Source organism: Prunus persica, chromosome G1, assembly GCF_000346465.2.
Source record: "Prunus persica cultivar Lovell chromosome G1, Prunus_persica_NCBIv2, whole genome shotgun sequence".
Classification (NCBI taxonomy): Eukaryota; Viridiplantae; Streptophyta; class Magnoliopsida; order Rosales; family Rosaceae; genus Prunus; species Prunus persica.
Window position 1 is genome coordinate 2,447,855 of NC_034009.1, and position 24,884 is coordinate 2,472,738.

A 24,884-nucleotide genomic window follows, 5' to 3' on the forward strand; every position below is an offset into this window, starting at 1 on the left:
TGGGACTCGGTTGCCCATTGTTTCATTTCAAACTCACATCTCTGCTCTATTGTCAGGAATAAATTCGTCCCCTTTTTTCTTTCTTTTTCCCGTCATCCCTGTTCTCTTACAATCTTGTACTTATAGAAGAGAGAAAGCAAGAGTGAGAGATGAAGGAGATCCATGCAACAAAAATGTCTCTGATACCCTCCCAAAATGAGAAGAGTAAAACATGTCTAAGAGAGAGTTTCTTTTAACCAGAAACTGAAAATGTCACATACTCCCTGTTCTCAAGCATTCGTGCCATGAATCTAGACGAGAAAATATTTTGTACAATAAAGAAGAGAATTGGGCACATAGTTGAAGGAGATTTTCAAGATACTTTCCTCGAATTGAATAAGCCGGATAAAGGAATTTGATATTTTACAATCAAATGCAAAAAGTTTGAAATGCGTAGCTAAGCTAAGTATCTACCATTTAGCTTCTGTACAAACGAAGACCAACAATTTACTCCACCCAGTTCGCTCTGCCAGTCATATCTGAAAGCTGAAAACGTAAAATCAGTAATGTCATTTGATTTTTTTCACAGAGCCTAAATAAACAACCTATAATACGCCTAGAATCAATTGTTAATTGCATGCTTTTAGGGTAGTAAAAAGGTATACACCTCTGTAAGGCCACACAACTTTGAAATAAGGGGCTCCTTTTATGTTCATGTAAATAAAAATAAGAGTAGGCAGTTGATCTCACCTTTTAAGAATTAATGTAACACATTGCCTGTGCTTGAAGGAAATAAGAGTCTTTGTACTTTCTTCCACTTCCAATGTGAATCCCATTGCGAATCCAGTCATCACGATGTATCCAAGCATCCCGACCAAAATCGAGAATTCCAAGAATCTGTTGTGAGCAAAGATATGTGCTAAGTTGGTGACATTACGAAAAGTGTAACCCACAAAACACATGTTGGTGGATGTCATCAGACACAAAAACCCAACAAAGAGCATACAACTATACCTCCTCCCAACAGTCAACCGACTACAAAAGATGCATACAGCTATACGCTAAAAAGGTAGAGGGAGCTTTACTTACCGCTCCACCTTTCCATGACACAAACGTTGGATTTGCTCTTGGTTGCAAGACCTATTTAACATAATATAACGTCCACGTATGAGAATAGGCATGACTAGAGATAATATAATGTCCACAAAGTATAGGAACATAAGACTGTGGTCGAGTTTGAGCAACCAAGTAAAAAAGGATTATAATAACCTTCAAGACAGTAACAGATAAACTTACCTCAACAGTATCAATAGCTTCATTTGAAGGAATAGTATGTAAAACCCTGCAAAAGGTGGATGCAAATTTAATATTATAAGGGTGCCTAAATCCCTTAAGTGAAAGGTCCATCTCACTTGATAACATTTATTAATAAGCACATGGGCATATCAGGCTCTCATAACCATGCCATTATATCAAAGTGCACTTGAAAACTAGAAATTCTGCAGAAAGTTGTGATGAGATGATTGGTCAGTAGGGTCAGTGTAAAGAGGGGGAGTAAAAAAAAAATTCCAAGCATGGAGACCCTATGAACTAACAGAACCGGAGAGCCCCTGACCTAACAACGATTAATCATCTGGCATACTTGCAGAGTGCAAACATGAAGCTTAATTGCCTAAGCTATGAGTTCATGAATATTGACCACAAATCTTAACAATACTCCAAGCCAAATAATCAAAGTCCACATTGGTGGGTTTTCCCTTGTCATAAAATTTGCAAACTCTGATGCACAATTTACATAAATATCGTAAGCATAGATCATAATCACAAATAATTATCAAACAAGGAGGTTTGCTAGCTTAAAGAAACAGAAGAATCGACCTTTCCTCCACTGCAGGAACAAGACCTCTTGTCAAAGCCACTCCACCAACCTAAGACATGAAATATGTCATTTCTTCATTCCTATATAAAGTAAGCAAATATAGAGACTCATAGTCTATCTTGGTTGACAAACTTACCAACTGTATACTGCAAAACAATTTTCTTTGGAGGTCTATACGTCCTGTCAACAAACCACCAAGTGGTATTAAGGTATCAGATATTTGACCAAAAACATAAGAAGGTATCAGATAGAAAAACAGACTAGGCAAAACTAAAAGAAACATACCTGTTGAAAGAATGCTACTTGTTATGGCTTCTGCAAGGCCAACCTTCTCTTCTTTCTTTGGTTTAGCTGCAAAAACTGGGTAGTTATCCCACATTGGATACCCAACGTTCATGCTGGGATACATGCCATCTGGCATTTCAGGTCTTCTGGGAAATTCCATGTGCCATGTATCTTCCAGCATGTCCTCATAGTCACGAAACCTATTTAAGTAACCAATCCAATATTTATCAAGGTAAAGTGATTTATCTCAGGTATTTTCATGTTGCAGAAAAGTTTAAGTTGGAAAACATGACTGACCAAACACTGGGTGGGGGAGGATATGCATCTGGAACCAAAAGCATTGGGAAGAACAAACCCATTGGAGGGACCTATTTAAGATACAGTAAGATTCAAATTTTGCCCACAAATTGATTCAGGACTAAAGCAACTATAATTCACTTTACGAGACACACGTTGAGAGCAGTTAATCTTGTCTTATGAGATCCAGCTGGCAAGTCATCTTCATAAGAATGAACTATACCAACAGCATCAAGTTCCCCCTCCTGTATAAAGGAAACTAAATAATTAGAAAACGTATAACCTGAGAACCAAGGTAAAGAACCCTTGTCCAAACACATTCTACACAATTTGGCCATCTATATTAGACACTCCATACAATTCAATCATTAACATATAGCATTTACAAGCACTCAATTAAAAGGATTAGCCTGACATATGTTCTATAGATGATTCACTGTGACCTGAAATTATTTTTTTTCCTTTTTGCACTTTGAAACGCCACAATATATGCTAGATCTTAATGAGTACTTTGGATATGATTGGCTCATTACTCATTATTAAAATTCATTTTAAAATAACATAAAGGGTACAAAACAAACATATACAAAGGAAAGCCACCCACTGGATCAAAATTATTATGACCATAACATGTGTGTGTTGTCCTGTAGGTAAGTCTTCACAAGATTTAAACAGAACACAAATATTATACATACATAGATATCGTTCAACCCCACTAGAGTCGAGGGGCCACACAAAAATCTAGGCGGCATTGTACACCACACTCAACTGAAGGAATAACCTAGGTTAAGAGAATCATCACTAGTATGATAGTGTGATACTCATCTTTCCTCTCTTTGGGTTCTCTTGTCTAGAAACAATATTGCAATCCATCTAGACTGGTGAGAGCTCTGTATTAATTGGTTTTGCCTTTGCTCCATCCCCTATTTATCCCTTTCTGGTTTTTCAATAAGAAAGTTATTGTTTCCTATTAAGAAAAGGGCGAAGAGGAAAGGGGGGTAGGGGTGGGGTGGGGTGAATGTATGATAGATTATTTTCAAGAGCTTCCTCAATCATAACTCTAGCATCCCCTTCAATTGCTTGGTTCAGTATATTACCAAGCAATTGAAATAATCTAACTTTTCTCAGCAGGAGAGTTATATTTCTTTGCAACATGCCTAACCTCTTCGTAAGACCATCAAAATTTACCAAGTGAATGCACTTCTCTCATATAACAAATATTATTTAAACACATCCCAGAGTAAGTTAAGAAATAACATACCACTCGAATGGTTTTCCATGGCATGATGTGGTAAAGACTCTACTAACTAGGATCCCAAACGTTAAAGAGAAACACTACAACAAACTCTATAGTGCCTGGCATACATTTTCTTTTACTTGTTAAAAGGGACCCATATGTGCATGCATGTAATTCATGTACTACTGGCATGAACCATGTAGCACAAAAAGAAGCTAGGCCAGATTATAGAAGATAAATTACATATAGGATAATCCATGACAAAATAAGAAAGAAGTAAAAAGAACTAACTTTAATCTCACAATAAGATTCTTTTAGCCTGTTAAGCATCAAGAGATCTATAGGCTTTGCGAACATGTCAGTACGAATTTGTGGCCATGTCTGATGATGTCGCTGAGTCCAAAGAAAGCATCTTGATATGTCCTGAACAAAAACACTCATCAATCAACTTCACCAGGAAAAAGTATACCAGCAAATGAAACTTATTAAATCAGCGACATATTAAAGAAGTTCTAAAAACTCCATAAATAATAATAGCAATTATGTAACATCCAAAATCTAGGTTAGCAGAAACAGAAACAAACAATTCATTTATTCATGGAAGTTTAAAAGGTAGAGAAAGAGGTTACAAGATGAGAGTAAGTAACCCTGACGAAATTAAAAAGCCATGCAGTGGGACAAATAGGTGATGACAGAGTTAGTTCAGTGCTCATATGCTAAAACAACTGCTGATGCACCACCACATCGCGTAGAACAAGTTGAAGGAGCTTGAAAGACAGACCAATTGAAAATAATCAAACATGATATGAGTCACCATAAGAAAAAATTAACTTGAGACAGTTATGAAAAGGAAAAGATGATAGATATATTCAAATTTGTATCACTGGCATAATAAATAGGGTGAAGTCATTTGTGCACAAAAGGTTGGGCATGCCGGCAGAGCTAAGATGAAAAGTAAGTATGATGAATCATGAAAAGAAAGGCTTACAGCTTTACATCATCAAGAAACAATTACTGATGGTGAACATATCCTATTAAACTGATAGTTAACATGGATGAAGGAGAGCTACAGAAACAAGGGTATAATATTTCTTTCATTGTTGTAGCTACTAGCTAGTCAAAACTTCAGTACATTTTAAAAGCAAAACTCACCTCTCCACCAAAAGGTAAAGTTTTCTCTGTAGTAGGTAAAGTTACTCCATCCTGGACAACAGAAGAGACGAGTGGTACATTATCATAAGTGGAAAAGACCAAATCTACCAATTTAGGTATAAATATAATACAGTCATGCTACTGATATACCGCCAAAAAACTAAAAAGGAAGTTAATTATGATTTTCTTTTTGCTGCATGATATACATCCAAAGAAAATATGGTTGGCAGTGACAGTGCAACATAAGTAGTTCCCTCAACACTCAAACCCACCCCAACCCCCACCCCCTCCCTGCAAAACAGCACAGAAAGAAAAAGGAGGATGGCTGTAATGATAAAAGTTTCTGTGGAGAAACAATGTCAGTTGTTGAGGTGGTGAAATTGGTTTCTCCACCAATATAGGAATAAATGGTGAGGGAGGCAATTGTTAAATACAATTCCTGTTCTAGAACCGAGAGAAGAATGGATACATGGTGGTAGCAGCAATTGCAGTGGTAGTGTTATTGCTAGTTCCATTAGTGATGGACATATGGTGATCAAGGTGAGGATTTTGGTAAAACTTGTGATAGTGTTGATAATGGAGCTTAAGGAAGGCAAATGACGGCAATGTATTGGTGACCATGGTAATGATGCAGAATGCATATTATTAGTTTTCCTAATTCTACTTGGATTAGTTTTCCTATCTCTTATTAGTTAATTAGTTTTCCTAATTCTTAAAGCTTCCTTCTTGTTAAAAGGATCTCTTATTAGTTAATTTGCTTTCCTATTTCTTAAAGTTTACTTTTCCTTTTCCTAGTTTAAAAAGGGTTTTGCCTCTATAAATAGAGTTGTTTGTAATCTTTTAAGGCAGACTTGATTAATGATAAATTTCCTTACTTTAAACTCTCGGATTCCTTCCCTTTCCCTTCGTCTCTTCGATCTCTAATTCTTCTCCTCGATCCCTTATTTCTTCTCTGTTCTATTGCTCAAGCGTTTACTCTAAACTTGCGGGCTGTTTACTCTAAACCTACGGGCTGTTCTACATCAGGTAATGAGTAGTGCAAGAAAAACATTAGATAGCCTTTTGTCTTTAAAATAAACAAAAAGAAATATTTTTGCTTACACCCAAAAAAAAAAAAAAAAGGTAAAAATTTAGGAAATACCTCCAGTTCAGTAACTAAGCATGCATTTTTTTCAAGTTGATTTTGAAAGAATGAAAAGATATGCAGTGACTCTATGGAATCATATATTTACACACATTTACAGTTGTTTTCTAGATGTTAAAAAGAAGCGCAAAGAAAGTATAGAATTGGCAGTTACCTCAACGCAAATAACTGATGTCACCTGAGCACCCATTTTAACCACACATGCTGTTGATAATCCATTCCCAAAAGCTGCAGCTAGACCTTCCTGAAGTAATCAACAGACAAAAAGATCATCATATAAAAAAGAAAAACCCTGACGATTAACTGGCACCAAACACCAATTTGCTGCAAATATAGGAAATCATCAATCAAGAAAGAAAACTGTCAATAGCATTGAGAGCATATAGAAAAATCAAACTACAACTTTAATTGTGGCATATATTTCATATGGAAAGATGTAGCATCGCAAACACATTATATTCTAGGTAATAGCCATCAGCCCTTCTGTGATAAGAAAATTATATTTTAATCAAATGCAAAAAGCACAAGTTTTGGACATGAAACAATGCAATACACAGATATAAGATAAAGATAAATTATAATGAAAATGGTAGTTTCACTTTTTCCATTTTCTTTCGCTGAAGTAGTTTTAGTTTTCTTGAAATAATTGCCTTCCATGTCAGTATCACATAGCCAACAAATAATAAAACATTGACCCAAGTTTAACAGTTGATACTCAATTCGTTTGATTCTTGTTAAAAGTTGACGCTTGCCACAAAACCTAAATTTAAATTCATACTGCAAAAATTAAAAGAAAAATTCCTCACCTGGTGTACCACTGCTGAGCTAAAGCGCAAGTCACGCAAGACTATAGACAACAATTCCTTTATTTCTGCTTGGAGAAAATAACAGAAGGGAAAAGAAAATAAGTACAGTTTCCCAAGACAATGTTTTTATATAATATAGAGGATAATGACAGATCGGGTTCTTAATAACAGATTTATTGTAAATATATTGACGAGTTCCAACAAAAGAAAAAAAGAAAGGTATTACATAAAGTAGGAACTCACTTTTAAAAAAGATCAGAATTAATTGTACTCACAAAAACAGAAACACTTCTAACAATCCTAAAAGACATAATGGACACAAATTTTGAAATAAAAGCAACTTATAGCCATGGAGGGTCTATGACTAAGACCAAGAAATTGAAGAAGAAGGAGTGATTTCTCAATCTAAAGAACTGACAGCAATTTGAAGTACCTCGACTATCAAATGTTTCTGGCACAACAAGCATAGCAGCATACATGTTTCTTTCACGTAGAGGAATGTGCAATTTCTCTGTCAAAATAAAATCCCAAATAGCATGTACATCCTCAAGTACCTAAAGAAAAATGCAAAATATAAATGAGATTCAGTATTTCATGGATAATGGAACACAAAGTAATTTTATGCATTGAAGAACACATTACAGCATGAAGCTTAGATTAATACATTCTGTCAATCTATTATGATGATTCGTACATATGTTATCCAAAACTTCTCAGGTGATGATGTAATCAGACCCCGCATAAAGTTAAATTTTATAATGGTAACCTAATTAAAGTGCATTCATATCTCATGTTAAAAATCTAATAAAAACGGGAATTGTACCTGCTGCATGGGATAATGTTGTGAAATATTTAGGTGGCCTCTACGTATAGGACGGCGTAAGGTATATGGCGCCATGGGGGATATTTTTTGTGCTTCCTCACCGAAAATGACCTTTTTGTATTTGTGTTTGCTAGAACCAAGCTCCTCAGTATTTTCATCTTCAAGCTGGCCCAAGGCCTCACTAGCTGTTCCTTTGTTCTCTGAGCTTTCTGCATATATAATATCAAAAACAGATGATATGGATTGTAACAGAAAAACATCAGGTTAAATGCCAATACACAGAGCAAAGTACTTCAACCAGTCATGAGAATCAAGACAATTAGCGCGTGTTGTATAAGCACTCTTGTATTACCTAATGATGAAGACGAACTAGGGTCCTTTTCATATACATCTGTCCAATCAAATGCTGGTTCCTTTCTACTATTCTGTGGATTGTATCCATCAACGCGTCCCATCTGCACATCAGCTTCATCATTTCAATGACCAAAACACATCATCACCAAACATCAACATTGGTCTCTATAGTTTTTAGGTCACTAAAAAAGCTTTCATTAAAATAGAATATGTTAGAGATCCGTTCAGATCATCTTATTGTAAACAAAATGCCAAAAAAATGAACATGCATAGCACACTATCTCTGTCAATTTGAGTATATACAGTGCTAATTTCACGCATAAAATAAATTCTATCAATGATCACACATACCTTGCGTGGGTAAGAATTGTTAGCAACCTCTTCATCCAGAAAAGGTATCTTCAAGAATGATGCAATCTTGAAAATGCACAAACATTTAGGTTCAATTCAAATTCCAAATATAAAGCTAATGGGTTAACGCATTAAAGGAAGCAGTGTACATATACTCACTGTATCATAAGCTTTTTCTCGCTCCATATACTGTGCGGTTGAAACTTGTGAATTGAGCAGCTGAAACCCAAAAACAATAATCATGACTAACCATACAAAGCAATAAATAAAACTGAAGTTAAGAAAGTATAAGAAACCTGGTCTTGGACATTTCTCCTGGGCACTTGTGTGGTATGCCTTGCAATGCAATGAGCAATATTAAGAGGGGTGTCCTGTGAAGCAAGGCCTATTCTGATATTTGCAGAACCTAACGTCCCCAACAACACAACAAAGGACCAAAATAAGTAACTAAAAGATTGAGTGGGGCAAGTGGGTTTTGTGTCTGCTTAGAAAAATTTGATGGGTTTGTGTTTATATTTCTAATGAAGCTGTAGGAAACTCAGAAACTAAATACCTGGCTTGATGACGACCAGGTTGGAGCCTCGCTCGGAGAGCAGTTGTGAAGGGACCACGGTTTTCAAGTAATCCTGGGAAATAGCACAAGCTTTGTGAATTAACAAACAATTTACAATTTGCATACAAAGAGAGAGAGACAGAGAGAGAGAGAGAGAGTGCGTGCGTGTTCTGGGTTCGTACCATGGAAACTGAAAGGAGTTGCTAGAACGAGAATGAGCTTGAAATCGCGGTTCGCCTGCTTGATTTTTCTTCTTTTTTTGTTTCCGGTGTTTGTCTGAGAGACTCTCTGTGAGCCTGCGTTTCTCTCTCTCTTCTTTCTTTTCTTGTCTAGGACCCAATATGGGCTGCCAGGCCTGGTCAGTGACCCAGTTAATTTTATTTTTTTTCAGAAATAAAAATATTTAATGTGAAAACATTACCTTTTTTGTTTTTTGTTTTTTTGTTTTTTTGTTTTTTACACAAATGAGGCTTGGAATATAAACGCAGTAACTAGAGTGTATGAATAAACGCATCTAACTACTTGAGTTACAAGATTTTGCTATAAAAAACCTAATACACTCTTTACATGAATAGGACCAATATATTTTGCTAAGCTAATTTTCGATATCAAGCTCAAGTTTAAGTTAAGGTAAAGAATGGCACATTGCTGCTCTCAAATTTATTTCCTCATTTTTGGGAGAGGTTTGTAGCTGAAGTGGTTAAGAGTCGTTATCCTTGCACTTGAGAAGTGTGTCCAAATGCTCCCAACCTCAATATCCTTGTATAAAATGTTGTTATTGATACTTCAAAACAATTATCTTACACTCTTATCTTATTTTTGTTTTGTTTTATAAATCTCATTTTATTGATGCAATTTCACTAGAGGTTCTCTTAAAAGATGGAGATTTGAACAAGATATAGAAAGTAATGCATGATCCAATAAACTAGTATAACTTTTATTTTTTAAGAAAAAAAGAAGGTAAACGTTGAAAGGCTACCCACACAAATCAAAAGTAACTTTTATTTTTCTCTTTTATTCCTTAGGGAGCATCATCTATCTCTTAAAAGGAAAATACTTTGGTTCATTGCCGGTAAGAGCCACTCTTCATCCCTGACAAATCAAATCTGTTTTGCACGCACATATAATGTGGATTGCATGTAATGAGCCAAGTAGTGTACTTACAAACTGGGAATTTTCAGGTTTCATAACTGAAGGCTCGGTTGTTTGGAAACAACAATCACTTTCCCTAGAAGTGTGCAATTACGATCAAGAAAATCTTAATTTCATTTAGTAAAAGTAGATATAATGACTTATCAGCGAAGAACAAAAGGCCACAACAACCAATTCATGTGTTGAAGTAACAGTATATCTCACCCCAGAACAGGGAATAATCAAAGTTATGGATCCTAAAAAGGAACATTGGAAAAAATTACAAGAGCACTGATAAGTAGCTTAACATCCCCCGTCGTAATGATGCTGAGCAGCAGCCACTTCAAGAAGCTAAAATTTAGACCCTTTTTGAAAATCTATTACTCCCTCGATGTACTTCTAACCGGTTTTGGTTTTTGGGGCCTTCTTTTTGAGTTGCCTCTTTGGAATTGAGTTCTTCATCCCTACAAAGAAAAGCAGTGCACCAAAAAGTGCTGCGTGCTGCAAACGAAATTACAATCTCATCAAATTACGCTCTAAACTACATGGATGAAAAACATATCAAGCAATAAGCAAGTGTATAAAATATACAAACCTGCAAGAAATCATTCAGGAGTATGCCAAATTTGGTGTTGTCAGGACTGTAGTTGTAGAAGTCATAGATAAGTGGAGTGGTAAACGCCAATTGTAGAAGCTGCAACAGAAACATTACATGTGTCAGGAATATACGGTAACCAACAACTGAAACACAAATTTGATCACCACTTCTTTACATTTCAAAAGCAATTGATCAAAAACCTAGAAGAAAGGAATCCTAACCAGGAGAGAAGCTCCAAAAGAACTGTTAAGTATGAATAAAATGCCTCCAACCCCTTTTAGAGCTACCGTAGCAGCAGCTAAATGTTTAACCTGTAAAAGATATTCCCATGTCAAAAGCCAACCTACCGCATGAGCAACATGAACATAGGATAGAATCAAGAAACTGCATATAAAGAAATAAAGAGACTTACATCTATATGTGGTAGTTCAATCCTTAGTTTCGAAGACAGATTTTTCTTGAATACATCAAATTTGGGAACCAAGTCCTTGGCAGCAGGTCCACCATCAACACCAAATTCATTGAACCTGAATATACAGATGTTACATCAACACAAATGAATACAATATCGTTTTAAACACACCAAAGGGTAACAGACTATTTACAATATAAGCAATAAGCTACAAGACATGCACAATCTTGAAAGATGGCACACAAACGGATGTTACAGAGCAAAGCAACAGGAGATAATAAACCTTTTACAATATTAATGATCACTACAACCATTAAACAGAAAAAAATGGAAACCAGGTTTTTAAATTAAATTTATCACCCAAAGTGTTCATCCATGCTCTAAATAGAAATTGTTTCATCCAAAACGAACTAAAGAGACTGCCAAACTAGATCCCACCTATACACACGTGGATGTTTTTGACATTAACAGACGCTTGAATTACACATTTCAAATAAACTAGCATTTAGGAAAAAGAAAAGAAAAAAATTCTTCACAAGTATCTAAATAATTAGACCATAACGTTGTACGTCGAAAGAAAAATTCAAAGTTCCATAAACAAGGACCAGACAAGGAATAGACAACCACCACCCTTTTAAGATACGCGAATAAGTTCACTTTGTGTCGGAAAAAGTTATTCTCAACCCAGCATATTAAAACACTCAAAAGATCATTAGATCTTCACAATTCAGCAAGCATCTGACTTTAGAAGTGCCATGACCAATTGAAACAGCAGAGATTTGGAAAATCAACCCACAACTGGATCTCAACCAGTTCTTTACACAGTAAAGCCAGTAGGAAGTAGCAACAATCATCGAAACATTATTTCAGAAACCAATAGATTATTGTCACTAAAATCTCACTTCAAACAAGCAAAGACACACACATACACACACACACACGTATATAACATCACACGCATAGTATACACAAAAATCGGAAATTGAAATACAGGGCGAAAAAATAAAGTACAAAAATTTGAAAACAAATGAACTAAACGAATGCTTAATAGTAAACTAGATCGGAGAAGTATAAACAAATCAAATCTGCTAGAGTAAAAGGTAAATCTGAGTTCAGACAAAAAAGGAAAAGAGTAAAGAGGTGAACTTGAGAGGGAAGCCCTAATCGAGCAGATCTGAGAGAGAGAGCTTACGCTTGCCAAGCAGAGAGGATGAAGATGGAAGCGAAGAGGACGCGACCGAGGAAGGAGACGAACCCCATTGTTTTGCAGAGAAGGAGAATAAGAAGGAGAGAGAGAGTTTTTGAAAGCGATGGAGTTCGAATCGTAGGTCTGCTTTGTCTCCGAGGGGGTAGTCGTTGGGTCTTAATTTAAAGAAGCAATTTTGAAGGGCCGAGACTTGAGACTTGAGACTTGAGACTTAAGGCTAGGCAGCCGGACAGTAAATCCGATTTATTTTTTATTTTTTATTTTTTGGGTTTTGACAAAAACAATATGAAATCTGAATCCGAACTGGACAAGGCCGTGGACTTTGACCCGACTACACCAACCTGGTTTTTTCACTTATGAAGTGTTTCACAAGTAAGAAGTCATTTTATGTTCCAACAAAAAAAATAAGTCATTTTATGAGACCCTAATTTTTTTTCTATCAATTTACTTTTCAAATTTTATTTTTCAATTTTTAAAAACGTAAAGGAGTTTGTATTATAAAAGAATTTAAATCTCCACTTAAAAAGCGGCGAGAAGTCGTTTGACTACAAATCTTTTAATTCTTCTTAATCTAATATTGCCTCATCATGTTGTCATTCTTAATGAGGAGTAAGAATAATTTTTAAGTTTCAGTAATCATTCATAATTATAGATAAACTCAGTATAAGAGAGGTACTAGAAGTAGGTTATAAGAGAAGCATTCTTTCAAAATTTAATTGCAGATGATATATTTCCTTTAGCGGCATGTTTACTTTTATTAGTTCTCCCTTGCAACTTTTTTTAGTGGGATATTTGAAGTTATAGATATAAATACGCACTCACATATAAGCACATACATACATTGTATTGTACAACCAAAAAACACATACACATACATTGCAAATGGACCATATGAGATTAATTAGTTGATAATAAACTTTTTAAAATGTAAAAAGGTCAATGTTGTCTTTTAAGGGAGAAATAATATGGAAAACATAGTAAAGGTTAGGAAAAAGTATTTGTTGGATTTCCCATTTTGGTCAATGTGGTTTCAATTCTAGTGTTTTGAGCCATGTAATTGTATATCCTTAAGAATTTAAGGACACATCTAAAATTTCATTTAATTTCATGCATGAGTAAGCATGTGTCCCTCATGTGGAGAGGCATTTTAGATTGAGTTTGATGAAAATTTGAATGTGCCATTATATTGTGATAAATATCAAACTACATGAGTCAAATCGCCAAAATTAAAACTACAAAGAGCAAAATGAAAAATCCAGCAAATTACAAAGACTACAAATGACTTTGTCTCTAAACGTAAGTTGGAAAAGGAAAATAATATTGAGCACTAGCATCTGATTTGCCTTGATCTACTTATGTTCATTTGGAACTTCACTGATCCTTTGAGTTGTCTTCACGTGCACTTGCATAGCTCCTACATGAGGTCATTGAGGTGGGCGGCAGGCAACATATTAGATCTGCAGTTTGCATAATTGTATATTTAAAACAACAACAAAGAAAAAGAAAAATGAAGAGTGCAAGATGGTGTAAAGAAACAATATTCTCAAGTCAGTCGTGCTAGCTAACCTCTCATTTTGTCCATCTTCATATAATTATTTTATTAAAGATTTGGAAAGACTTGTCAATACATGCATTTTGTGATACAAGCAGAAATAAAAGTTTTTTCACACATACAATACAAGTCAAGATTCTTTTCATTGTGGCTAGACCCGTGACCGCGAATACATGCATTTATCCAAATCTTCTTGCCAAAGTTATTGCTAGATGGGCTAAAGATTAGGTGACAGAAGAAGTTCTAACATAAATGATAGAACCAAATGTAATAAAGAAAAACAATAAATCCAAGTGGTAAAGGAAGATAGAAAAAACCACATGGCAAGAGCACTTTAATTTAAATTTTAAAATGTTCAAAAAAACAAAAACAAAAAAACATTAAAATGGACAATAACACGCTCAGGGGCACCAGTGTAAAATTTCAAGCCCAAAATCAAAATCACAGAAGCAGCAATCTCAATACTCTCTGGATCTACGACATCACGAACACTCGCTTTTCAAAACCGCCACGAACGCCACGGTGGGCTCCAGTACGAGAAACCACAAGCCAAATGATTGGTGAGTTAACGTGTAGGCCTGCCGGTCCCGAATCGTCACCAATAACGCGCGAGTACACAAACGTACATCACTCGCGCAAGTATTATTAGTTCGAATGGTATCCAACGAACGCTTTACTCTTTTAAATTTTTCGAACGCGTGCATCTGTCCCTCACTTTACGACGCCGTTTCCTAGATCTACTCCCCCCTTATCACTATCACCCCTGTCCGAGTTCGTTTTTCTTGCATCGAAAATTCGAAACTTTGTCTGAGAGTCGGGCCCCAAAGTCTCGCGTCTCTGCCGCGGCATCGTTTCGGTCTCTTCCCGTACAGACACCAGACATGGCCTTCATTTCGTTCGTTGGAAGGCTTCTCTTCGTCTCTGTCTTCCTTCTCTCTGCTTGGCAAGAGTGAGCCCAGATCTGTGTCTCTCTGTGACTGTGCCCAGTCTCTATTTTTATAGAAAAAAAAAGAGAACTTTAAAGTTGAAGTTTCAATTGGGCAAATCTAAAATGGAATTTTAGTTGATGATGTATGTTTTGCCTTTCATAATCTTGCTGCATGCATGGAACCCACTTCATTTTAGGCATTTTTTTAAATGTGATTTATTGTTTGTTAGCTTTTGAATTGGCAGAAGCAAAATCAAATTTGTGGGTATTTTGATAGCCTTGCTTTTTTTTTTTTCTCCTTTCAAAAAGTTGGTTATTTTTCATGGTGAAGCATGCATGCTTAGATCCAAGTAACTTAAAGAACAAGAGCTGTGTGACATGATCTGATTTATGCATATTTCATTTCTTTGAATGCACTTTGATTTTGATGAGACAGTTCATATTTGTTTCTATTTATAGGTTCAGTGAATTTGGTGTGGATGGGGGACCCGCAGCCAAGTCTCTGAGACCCAAGTTCGATATTTTCTGGAATCATCTATCAACTCACACTGGTCTGAAAGAGCCCAAACAATTTGAAGTGAGAAATTTTAAATTTTTTTGTTTTAATTCAATAACTTCTTATTTGTATACAACCCAAGTGAATTTTGTACTTTGTTAATGGCAGATCCAACATTTACTGGCGGCCACAATAGCCTTGAAGGGCATTGGGGGTCTTCTCTTCATCCTTGGTTCTTCTCTTGGAGCCTATCTGCTGGTTTGTATTTTGTATAATTGATTTGGTCGTCTGAGCCTGTCTTTGTTTTGTACCTGTAGACCAACATAGTTTCTGAAACATGTGTTTCAATATATTTTTGTGCAGCTTCTGCATCAGGCCATCGCCACTCCTATCTTGTACGACTTCTACAACTATGATCCTGAGAAGACCGAATTCAATCAACTTTTCCTCAAGTTTACCCAGGTTGGAAATCAAGATTCCTTGCTCTCTTTCTCTCTCAGACACATTTTTAATGTTTGTAGTTTAGTCCTAATTTGACTGTCATGCCTATAATTTAGAACTCAACAAACATACCCTCTTAATTTTCTTCACATTTCAATTTTGTCCAAATTAGACATTTTGTCAATTTTGTAGACAGAACATGTATAAGTTATTCAACAACGAGGTCAAACCATATGGATTAAAGTGCGATCAAACCAAAATTATAGGGATGAAAATTTGCTGTTAAAAATTGCCGGCTCGCTAATGCTCGACCAATGATGAAATGTCTGATTTAGACAAGTTTGATATGGTTAAAATGGTTACTTTTGTTAAGTTTTAAACTACAGGAGGAAGGTTAATTGGATCAAACTTCAAGATGGAAAAAGTCCTAATATTGATATTTCACCTAATGAGGGTGATTCTTTTTCTTTTTGGAAATTAATGAGGCTGATTCTTGGTCTGAGAGTGAGGTTGCCCCGTTATGACTTGGATTCTCCCTTAGCCTTAGGTTAGATTCTTAGAAGCTGCTTGCACAAGGCGGCCCTTCTTTATTGACATTAGGGATCTAGTGTACAATATGCTTAAACAATAGTATGGGGCTTAGATAGGCATATTATATAAAAAGCTAAAACCAAAGAAAAAGTTTCAAAATCATTATTAATGATTTCTTTTTTTATGATTTGCAGAATTTGGCATTCTTTGGGGCTCTGCTGTTTTTCATAAGCATGAAGGCGTCGATACCAAAGAGGCAACTCAGAAAAAGAGCTCCCAAAGCAAAAACTACATGAGGATTGAGGAGGAACCTTAGATGATGTGAGGGTTTAGTTTCTGACTTCACCTGACTGTTCCCCAAGGAACTAGTTTTGTATGCATGCATCTGTCTGTACTTGAGTCTCTCTTTTCGAAAATTTAGGGAAACATTTTAGTGGAAAGAAGGGATTTTTGTTTATGTTAAGCGGTGGTGTTCTATTTTAGCTGAGCCGGTTTGTCAACGTTAAGAAATATTACATTATTATTGGTATTTATTTCTGCTGGTGATATCACTTGTTAATGTACGGTGCAACTTTTCTTATGCTTGGATTTGAGAACTTCAATTAGTTACTTGCCATCTTGCTCGTTGCACTTGCAAGATCTTGGTTGTGTCATATGCCTGTTGCTACATCATTTGGTGAATAAATTTTATCAGCCGTCCGGTTTCATGTAGCTGCGTTGCTGGTCTCACAGTCCTTGTTTCGCGTTTGGGTGTCCAATATGGGCCAACCCAAATAACCATATTGGGACATTAATTGAAAATTTGAAACTAGTTTCGACTAGAGGGCGGTTCCCTTAAAAGGATTTAGGTAGGGAAGGTTGATCCATTCAATTTTGGGATCTCACCGGCACGACCTTACTATCAGCAGCAGTACTAGTCAGTAGTCAGTAGCCAGTAGCCACAGCCCCACGATCCCACAGTTACGATAGCTGGCTGTATCATTCATTGCTCTTGCTCTTGTCATAGATGCCGTTGGAAAAGGATTCAATCAAACGCTAAGTAGTTGATTGTTGACAAAGTGAAATAATGCCTGAGACATGGGTTTATTTCAACTCCCATGCCATGGATGTTGTGTATGCAGGAAATGAAACGAAAAAGGGGCTGCATAATTTGTCATCCTAAGCCCAAGTCAAAAGTTGGGCTTGTTAATCTATTTATATAAAGGGAGACGACCTTAAAACAGATTGTCATTAGTTAATGAAAATGTCAAAAGGATACATTAGTACATTCACAATCTGTATAAAATGAATTAAATAAAAGAGAAAAAAATAACATGTTATGTAGTTGCCCATAAAACTGGGACACCTCCAAAACTGTAAAGCATTTTGGATACATATTTTTTATTTATAAAAGTTATAAAACTGAAATTTTAAAGTAAAAAAAAAAAAAACAATTGGCTAGTAGTTGAGTAAGGGTCTAACCTATTGTGATCTAACCTTGTTCCATCTATTCTAACCCCTTAATTGAATTGGGTTGCAACTTGTATCAAATGAAAAAATTAGTATGTGTCAAGGGGATATCACTTTTTGCTATTCCAAATCGATAACAGAATGATAGTTGGGATAACTTTTTTTACATGTTATTGTGTTATTGGTCGGTGTGCTATTCCAGTTACAAGAGAGATTTTTTTTCATCTAACTGCCATGCCATGGATGTTTAATGTGTATGCAGAAAGAGAGTAGGATTTTACCAGTCATTGATCATAATGCTCAAAATAGAAAGTTCTATCTAACTAGTAATTCATATGGATTGCCCAAAAAAAAAAAAAAACTAGTAATTCATATGGCCACAAGTTCTGGAGTTGCTCCATCAAAAAGTCTAAGGTATTGTCCTAAAAAATTAAAATATAAGGTAATAATTCAGTAGGTTAGGTCAGTTGATCAGGATAGTAAATTCACCTCTTTGCACTTAAGTTTTGAAAACTATTTTCGTAAATTATATCAATTTAGAATAATTTACACTATGAGTTATATATTAGGGAAATAGCTTAAAATGCCACCTTTTTTATAATTTTAATTAAAAATACCACCCCTTCTCAATTTTTTTACAACTATCACATATAAATACATCTTTATTGTGGACTGATTGTACCCATATCAGTTTTTCAGAAATTGGGTTCTCTCTCAACTCTCTTAGCTCCATCTCTCTTCGGCCCGTCCCTCTCTGTCGCTCAGCTCTCTCCCTCGTGTAACTCTCTCTCTCTCCGACACAATCGTCTTTCTCCCTCAGCGGTGGCTGTTCATCCAAGCTTAACTCCACAGTTGACATCCACGAGGTACTGTTCATCTTCCTTTTCTTTGAAATTTGGGGTTTTTGTGAATTTGGTTTATGGTGTATGGATTTGTAAGAAATTGATTTAGGGGTTTCTTCGAAATTGGTTTAGGGTCTTCTGGAATCTACATGCTTATAATCAAATTTTGCATATGGAGGTGTGGATTTAATTTATGGGATGGTTTCGGGTTCCCTGTAATCTTTTGAGAATGTTTTGTTTATGGAATTTTTAAATGGGCTTGATTTTTGGTTTGGTAGAATGCATTTGATTGTGGTTTGGGTGATAGAGTGGTGGAGATGCAGATGGAGGTGTGGGTACTTTGTCTCTGTTAAAAGGAAATTGCAAGTTTATGGTTTGGTTTAAACAATTGTGTGGCTGTGCGTTCGCTTTAGGTGTCAGTGTCGTGATGCAAAGGAGACTGTGTTTCTAGGTTTAAATTCAGTGTTTCTATGTACATAATTGGGTGATTTCTTAATATTTCTATTTGGTTATTTCAGTTTGTTTTCTGTTTGATTTGGAGAGCTGCGCTTGGCATGATTGTTTTCTTTAAACTTGGTTGATTTAGGTTTGGCCAGAAGGTGCTGGCAATGGCTACAGCGACATATCCACCACCACCACCGTATTATAAGCTCTACAAAGATTACTTGCAAGATCCCAAATCAGCTCCGGAGCCGCCCCCTCCGATTTAAGGGACATACATTTGTTATGGTGGCAATTACACTGTGAGCTTTTCTCATTCTTTGCATTCTTCCTGTTAAAATTTATATAAACTGTGTAATTTGATTTCTGAAAATTGCTTTTGTCACTAATGACTGGATGCTAGAAGTTTTGGTGAAAAGTAAAGTTTGTTGAATTTACTGTTTGAAGAATGCCATCTCTCCTTTATAGCGGTTGATTTAGCTAGGAATGTCATATATGTACCTTTAAAGTTGTTGGCTTTGAATGTTGAGTTTGGAAAATATGTGTAATTCTATAATCTACTGTGTTGATGTTATCAATGTATGATTTCTTTGTTTTCCTTGTAATCTCTTCTTAATTAGTTTTATCTTATTTTATATAGACTGATGACATTCTTCCGAGCTTCGAAGATCAGGGAGTGCGTCAACTGTATCCAAAAGGCCCAAACATTGGTATGCCTCCTTCCGTTCTAGTTTTAATTATTTGTATTGTCATGTGAAATTACTGCTCTTGAAATTTAGGAATTAATGTGAACTTTTTCTTGCTTCAAGCATTGTTGCAATCATCATTTATTGCAGTTTCTTCTTAGCAGTGGTTGAATTATCTTATTATCATTTATCATTTTTATAAACTAGTTAACTATAATTTTCTTTGGAAAGATATTAGCAAAAGAGAGATTTTCTTTGCTAAGTTACACGGTTACAACTTTCTTGGTTACAGTTAATCCACATTTCTGATTGATTGCCATAGTTTTCTAGGCTATGGCATATATCCAATCCATACTAGAAAATGTCGTAGGCTATGGCATATATCCAATCCATACTAGAAAATGTCGTCATGCATGATAGATCCGACATTACGACTAAAATATGATCCCTTCATGAGCCTTCTTTAGTGCAATACAAATGTCCTCTCTAGAAAGGAGAAGAGTGTTAGGGGGTATGTATCATCTGGTTTGCAGAGCATGATTTTATTGATAATAACTAACAAAAAACAAATAAGAATTGCATGTACACATGCGTGTATGTCTGTTTATTCTAGTGTCTTCTTTACATATATATATATATTGTGCATATGCATGTGTTTGTTTTTCGCCTCTAAAATGTTTTATGCTTCTCTGACAAAAATTGTGATCCTTCTTAGATTTTAAGAAGGAACTGAGGTCACTTAACAGAGAATTGCAGCTGCACATTTTGGAGATGGCTGATATTCTTGTAGAGAGACCATCACAATACACGAGGAGAGTGGAAGATATATCTCTTATCTTCAAGAACTTGCATCATCTTCTCAACTCATTGCGTCCCCATCAAGCAAGATAGTTTTGAGTCTTAGAATGCACTGTATTGGTTTGTGCTTTGAGGTACTTTATTTTGTAATGTATTTTATCAAACAGGCTAGGGCAATGTTAATTCACATTCTAGAACTTCAGATACAATGTCGTAAACAAGCTGTGGAGGATATAAAGAGGTATGCTTTCAACAATTACTGAAAATATTTGTGGTCTGAGGCTGAAATGTTTTGCTTTGTTTTCCAAAACAGTTGAAAGAAAATTTCTCTGTCCTTCGATCATTTAAATGAATCACTTATATAGCATTTTATTTAGAGTAAAAGTACTTGAATCTACTAGGCTATTCTTTTGGTGTATTGTAGAAGTTGTTGAAGAAAACTCCCCTGTTCTTGTATGTGAGGCATCGAAATGTTGATTTTTAGTTTCTTTCAACCTTGAATTATGATGTTAAAAGTAAACTACGGTGTGTGCATGGTCAGTGTAGGAGTTCGATTCCTTAAATCTACTGGTACTGTGACTGTGTAATCAATCTGCCATGTGGATTGGATGTTACATAATTGCTTGTGACTATTTGCTTCACTTTCTTGTTTAGGAGGAGAGAAGAAGCACAGAGACTTCTCAAGGAGTCTATTGGAATGTTGGAGGACACCGACACAACTTTTGTGCTAAAGTAAGGGCGTGTGCTCATGTTCGTTTTGCCGCCGATTGAAGCCTCTTGGACAGTTGCATCTTAATACCTTCATCATGCTTCATGTATTAGAAAAATTATAGGTTCAATTGTCATTGTAATCAGAGTAAAAGCAATTTGATAGCGTGCATGATAGTGTTCTCTCTTGCTATGCTGCTCTGAAATTCTTATTTACCGATTGGCAAAGAAGAAAACATAGTTTCGACAAAGTCAATAGATCATTACAAGAACCCTAGAATACACTAGCGGAACTAGGACAAAGGCTACAGTGGGTTGTAGCCTAGGGAGGTTTTGGGGTTAAACAAAAATCAAACCTATATATTTGCCTCATTTGAAATGCAGAGCAATAGGCTCTTTAAATACATAATTTTGCAAGTGAGGCTAAGAGCAATGATCCACTTGACAAAATCTTTGCCGTCAAGGACGACCTCTGATATTTGTCTAAGGCAACAGATTGGTGGGAGAGCAAATGTGATATTCATGGCCAAGTTATGGGAAACTTGGCCAACAAGTTGAACAAAGCATATGCTAGAGAAGTGAAGCAAACTCTAAAAGCAATAAGTCGGAGCAAAGAGTTAGAGTCCCTCAAGTTAAAATTGGAAAAGACAAAGAAATATGTTGTCGAAAAATTCACAAAATCTGAAGAATATAACCATGACATGGTTGAATGTTTCAACAACGGCTTCGAAATGTTCCGAGATTATGCTTCGGTCATCTCACCAGACTACAATTGGAGTGAAATTGATGAAGATGGTGTCTGACAGGTGCTGAATATAGGTGGAGAGGGAATGGCTCATCATAGTCTCGTGCATGCAGCGAGGAGGAAGGCCAAAGACATGGATCTTTTGATGGACCTTTAGTAAGGGTGAGTGCTGATTCGGTTTATGCGGTGCTGGGTGATGCGATGTCAAAGTGTTGCCTTCCTTTTTCCTTCATGGGATAGTATTGTTAGGGTTTTGTGGCGATTTATTTTGCATGTTTAAATTGTAGTCTGTAATGGATCTGTGTGTATTGTATGTAGATTGACTTAATATTGCTCTCATATTGGATGTGTATTGTACTAATATTGCCTTTGTATTGCATAGATATTGTATGCATATTGCCACCCTATTGCATGTATATTGTGCTAATATTGCTGTTGTATTGCTGTTATATAACTCTAATATTGCCTCTCTAGTGCATGTATATTGGCCACATATTGCCATTATATTGTATGTATATTGAGTACGGCTTATCAATGGGTTTACGATTTAGGCCCTACTTCATTCAAAAAGAAGACGACGACGAGAACGAAACAACGTGTCTTTCAAAAACAGGCAATCAGATGCATCATAATTGCATCGTAAGACATTGTAAGAAATTATTTTTAAAAATAATAACTAAAAATAATGTACACAAAAAGGAAGGTATGAATAAATATGCAAATGCTTCGTGATGGGTTGAAGAAAAGGATGATTACATTTGGTGGTTTGATTATGTTTGGTGATACGATATGTTCTTCATCTTAATTTTCTTCATATATGTACTTGTTGTATTAATAATTCACACAAATTCATCTCGTAATCATCCAACTATTAAAGCTAAGTAAATGAAATGAAACAAAAGAAGAAGCCTAAAATAAACAGAATCAGCAATTTCTAGCACCCTTTTATCGCATCTCTATCACTACTGTATCACCAACCTATCACCAGTTTATTGCGTTTTAGGCATAAACAAATTATGCACTTCTCTGTTTTTCATTTTTGACATATGTCCATTGTTTGACCTCCATTTTCCTATAAGGAAAACAAAGAACACATGAATTTAATTTGGAATTGATAGATAGCTTTCCATTAAACCTTTTGACAAAAAAAAGTAAACAGCAAAGCTTCTCCGAGCAAGTAAAGGCAGGATTGAGGTGATGACCATTAGTTCAAATATTATGTGATCTAATAGGGATAACTAATTTTGGGAACAAGTAATGAATCTTCAAAACGATAAAGAACAACTAGTAAACTAATTTATGCATTTTAACTTTGCACGGGTCACAGCGTTGAACATGATATTTGGTAACCATCTCTATACTTAGGGGTCACAGTGCTCAACATGATATTTGGTAACCATCTCTATACTTTACAGTTATGAAATTGACATGTACATTTCTTTTCCCCAAACCAAAGGTTTTTAAAAATTCCACAAAGTTTATGTATAATACTTGATTGTATGCAAACTCAAAGAATTCAATTAATGTATGAATAACAAATAATTCTTCATATATGCAAAAGTCAACCACATGATTTGAAATTAGAAATTCTCACTGCACACAAATCCATCATTACTACATACAAATAAACATCCATAATTCCATAAGGCAAAAGGCAAGTTCTAAGGGATAAACAAGGAAAGAAAGAAAAAAAATATTTCCAAGAACAGCCAATGAGAAATAATGTTACAGACCAAAAGCAAACAAGGCAAAGTTAAACCACCCTTCTTAAGACAAACAGCACCAGACAATTTCTATTTATCGAATCAGCTCACAGAAAATGGTCGATGTGTATCACTTCATGTCTCTCTTTGTCTAGATCAATTTATTAATTTGCCATTGCACTTCTGATATCTAGGAAAATCCATTGGCTCAAAAGACACCATCAGCTTCAACTCTGAAATTATGCATGGTTGACTATACAAGTTGTTTTAACCTCCAAACATGGAAAAATTTCTCAAGCCTGCAAGTACGCATATAACATCTCAAGAATGGAATGATAAACAAACTCTGCGAAAAATAAAATAAAATACTACATGTAAAAAAAAATAAAAAAAAAATTAAACTGAACACAATAACTTACAGCAACATTTAGTAATCTAATTCATGGATACAAAGAAAACATTGACTTGATTTGCTTTCTCTTATGAGCTTTAGTATTATTAAACTGCAGCATCCTATCAAGTGCCTACAAGAATCGGAAGATATTTTCTGAAACCCCATATTTTTAGAATAAATAAAGAGAAAACAATATCAGCAAAATTGTTAAAACATTAGTCAAATTGTTGAGAATATAAAATCTCACATCCATTATTCTAAGCCTTGCATTGCAGTATATAAAATTATGAACCTCTTCATCCATTATCACCATAGTACTAGACTTCACTAACAAATAATGCATAACAAGTGGATGCCGCAACAGGTAAATGTCTCATTAAATAGAACTTTGTAGCTAAAGGAATAATTAATTACATGATACATATGCAATAAACAAAGGAGCTGGAAATTAAATGAAACCATGATGGGCAAATCTATTTCTTCAATCACAGAAGCATTTAATGGGTAAATTGAACAAACAACATATAGGTTCATGGGCTGAGGTAGAATTTCTTCATTCATCGTTAGCAACCTTAGTCCTTAAGAAGAAGAAATACATTAATCCCTAACCCTCCTCTTCCTCAAATTTCTTTCCTTCCATGCCTTGAATTCTATCCCTATTCATGCACCCATGACATGATCAGTCAAAGAGCAGTATCAACAAGCTACAAAAACAAGTCTCCTCATCACCCATTCGAACCATGCTCAAATGACACCCAAAAACAGAGTGATGTTAAAACAATTCCTTCTGAGCCACAAAACATGACGAAGAAGTAACCAGGCTAGATCACGGGCAAAAAGTACTTCATAATGAGAGCAGCAGAGTCACTGCTCTGTCGAAGAACTCTATGCTAAAAAACCATCATATGATGACAGTCAAAGTGAGGATTTGCAAGGTTTGTCATGTCATGCAATAATACCAG

General features: G+C 35.5%; 3 protein-coding genes and 1 pseudogene across 4 annotated transcripts; 2 read left to right on the plus strand and 2 right to left on the minus strand.

Moving 5' to 3' along the window:
- Window positions 213–9,438, minus strand: LOC18792413 (actin-related protein 9). 2 transcript variants are annotated; one of them, XM_020555356.1, is made up of 21 exons: window positions 9,043–9,438; window positions 8,861–8,933; window positions 8,604–8,713; window positions 8,467–8,526; window positions 8,308–8,373; window positions 7,955–8,057; window positions 7,603–7,811; window positions 7,213–7,333; window positions 6,780–6,844; window positions 6,128–6,217; window positions 4,830–4,880; window positions 3,969–4,100; window positions 2,596–2,685; window positions 2,441–2,511; window positions 2,144–2,343; window positions 1,995–2,038; window positions 1,858–1,907; window positions 1,276–1,321; window positions 1,069–1,119; window positions 730–876; window positions 213–518 (listed from the first exon to the last, which is right to left on the minus strand). In XM_020555356.1, the coding sequence occupies exons 1-20, from the start codon at window positions 9,043–9,045 to the stop codon at window positions 733–735; spliced, it is 1,779 nt and encodes a 592-aa protein (XP_020410945.1). In that variant the 5' UTR covers window positions 9,046–9,438; the 3' UTR covers window positions 213–518; window positions 730–732. The 2 variants fall into 2 exon arrangements, with proteins under 2 accessions (XP_020410945.1, XP_007225614.1); XM_007225552.2 differs by having other exon boundaries at window positions 213–525.
- On the minus strand, window positions 10,103–12,453 carry LOC18792000. Its single transcript, XM_007225921.2, has 5 exons — window positions 12,194–12,453; window positions 11,002–11,116; window positions 10,811–10,900; window positions 10,587–10,685; window positions 10,103–10,492 (listed from the first exon to the last, which is right to left on the minus strand). The coding sequence occupies exons 1-5, from the start codon at window positions 12,259–12,261 to the stop codon at window positions 10,391–10,393; spliced, it is 474 nt and encodes a 157-aa protein (XP_007225983.1). The 5' UTR covers window positions 12,262–12,453; the 3' UTR covers window positions 10,103–10,390.
- Window positions 14,450–16,765, plus strand: LOC18792339. Its single transcript, XM_020555974.1, has 5 exons — window positions 14,450–14,709; window positions 15,148–15,265; window positions 15,353–15,442; window positions 15,548–15,646; window positions 16,351–16,765. Exons 1-5 carry the CDS (start codon window positions 14,642–14,644, stop codon window positions 16,450–16,452), a joined length of 477 nt encoding a protein of 158 aa, XP_020411563.1. The 5' UTR covers window positions 14,450–14,641; the 3' UTR covers window positions 16,453–16,765.
- On the plus strand, window positions 18,598–21,108 carry LOC18792219 (annotated as a pseudogene).

Excerpts from the sequence above, each read along its gene's own strand:
- LOC18792339 (XM_020555974.1), top strand. The coding sequence starts at position 14,642 with ATGGCCTTCATTTCGTTCGTTGGAAGGCTTCTCTTCGTCTCTGTCTTC. Across the intron at positions 15,443-15,547 it reads CTCTTGGAGCCTATCTGCTG|CTTCTGCATCAGGCCATCGC; the intron begins GTTTGTATTTTG and ends ATTTTTGTGCAG. Across the intron at positions 15,647-16,350 it reads TTTTCCTCAAGTTTACCCAG|AATTTGGCATTCTTTGGGGC; the intron begins GTTGGAAATCAA and ends TATGATTTGCAG.
- LOC18792000 (XM_007225921.2), bottom strand. The coding sequence starts at position 12,261 with ATGGGGTTCGTCTCCTTCCTCGGTCGCGTCCTCTTCGCTTCCATCTTC. Across the intron at positions 10,901-11,001 it reads TTGAACTACCACATATAGAT|GTTAAACATTTAGCTGCTGC; the intron begins GTAAGTCTCTTT and ends TATCTTTTACAG. Across the intron at positions 10,493-10,586 it reads TCCTGAATGATTTCTTGCAG|CACGCAGCACTTTTTGGTGC; the intron begins GTTTGTATATTT and ends TTTCGTTTGCAG.
- LOC18792413 (XM_020555356.1), bottom strand. Across the intron at positions 6,845-7,212 it reads AGAAACATTTGATAGTCGAG|AAATAAAGGAATTGTTGTCT; the intron begins GTACTTCAAATT and ends TTCTCCAAGCAG. Across the intron at positions 1,322-1,857 it reads GTTCCTGCAGTGGAGGAAAG|GGTTTTACATACTATTCCTT; the intron begins GTCGATTCTTCT and ends CACCTTTTGCAG.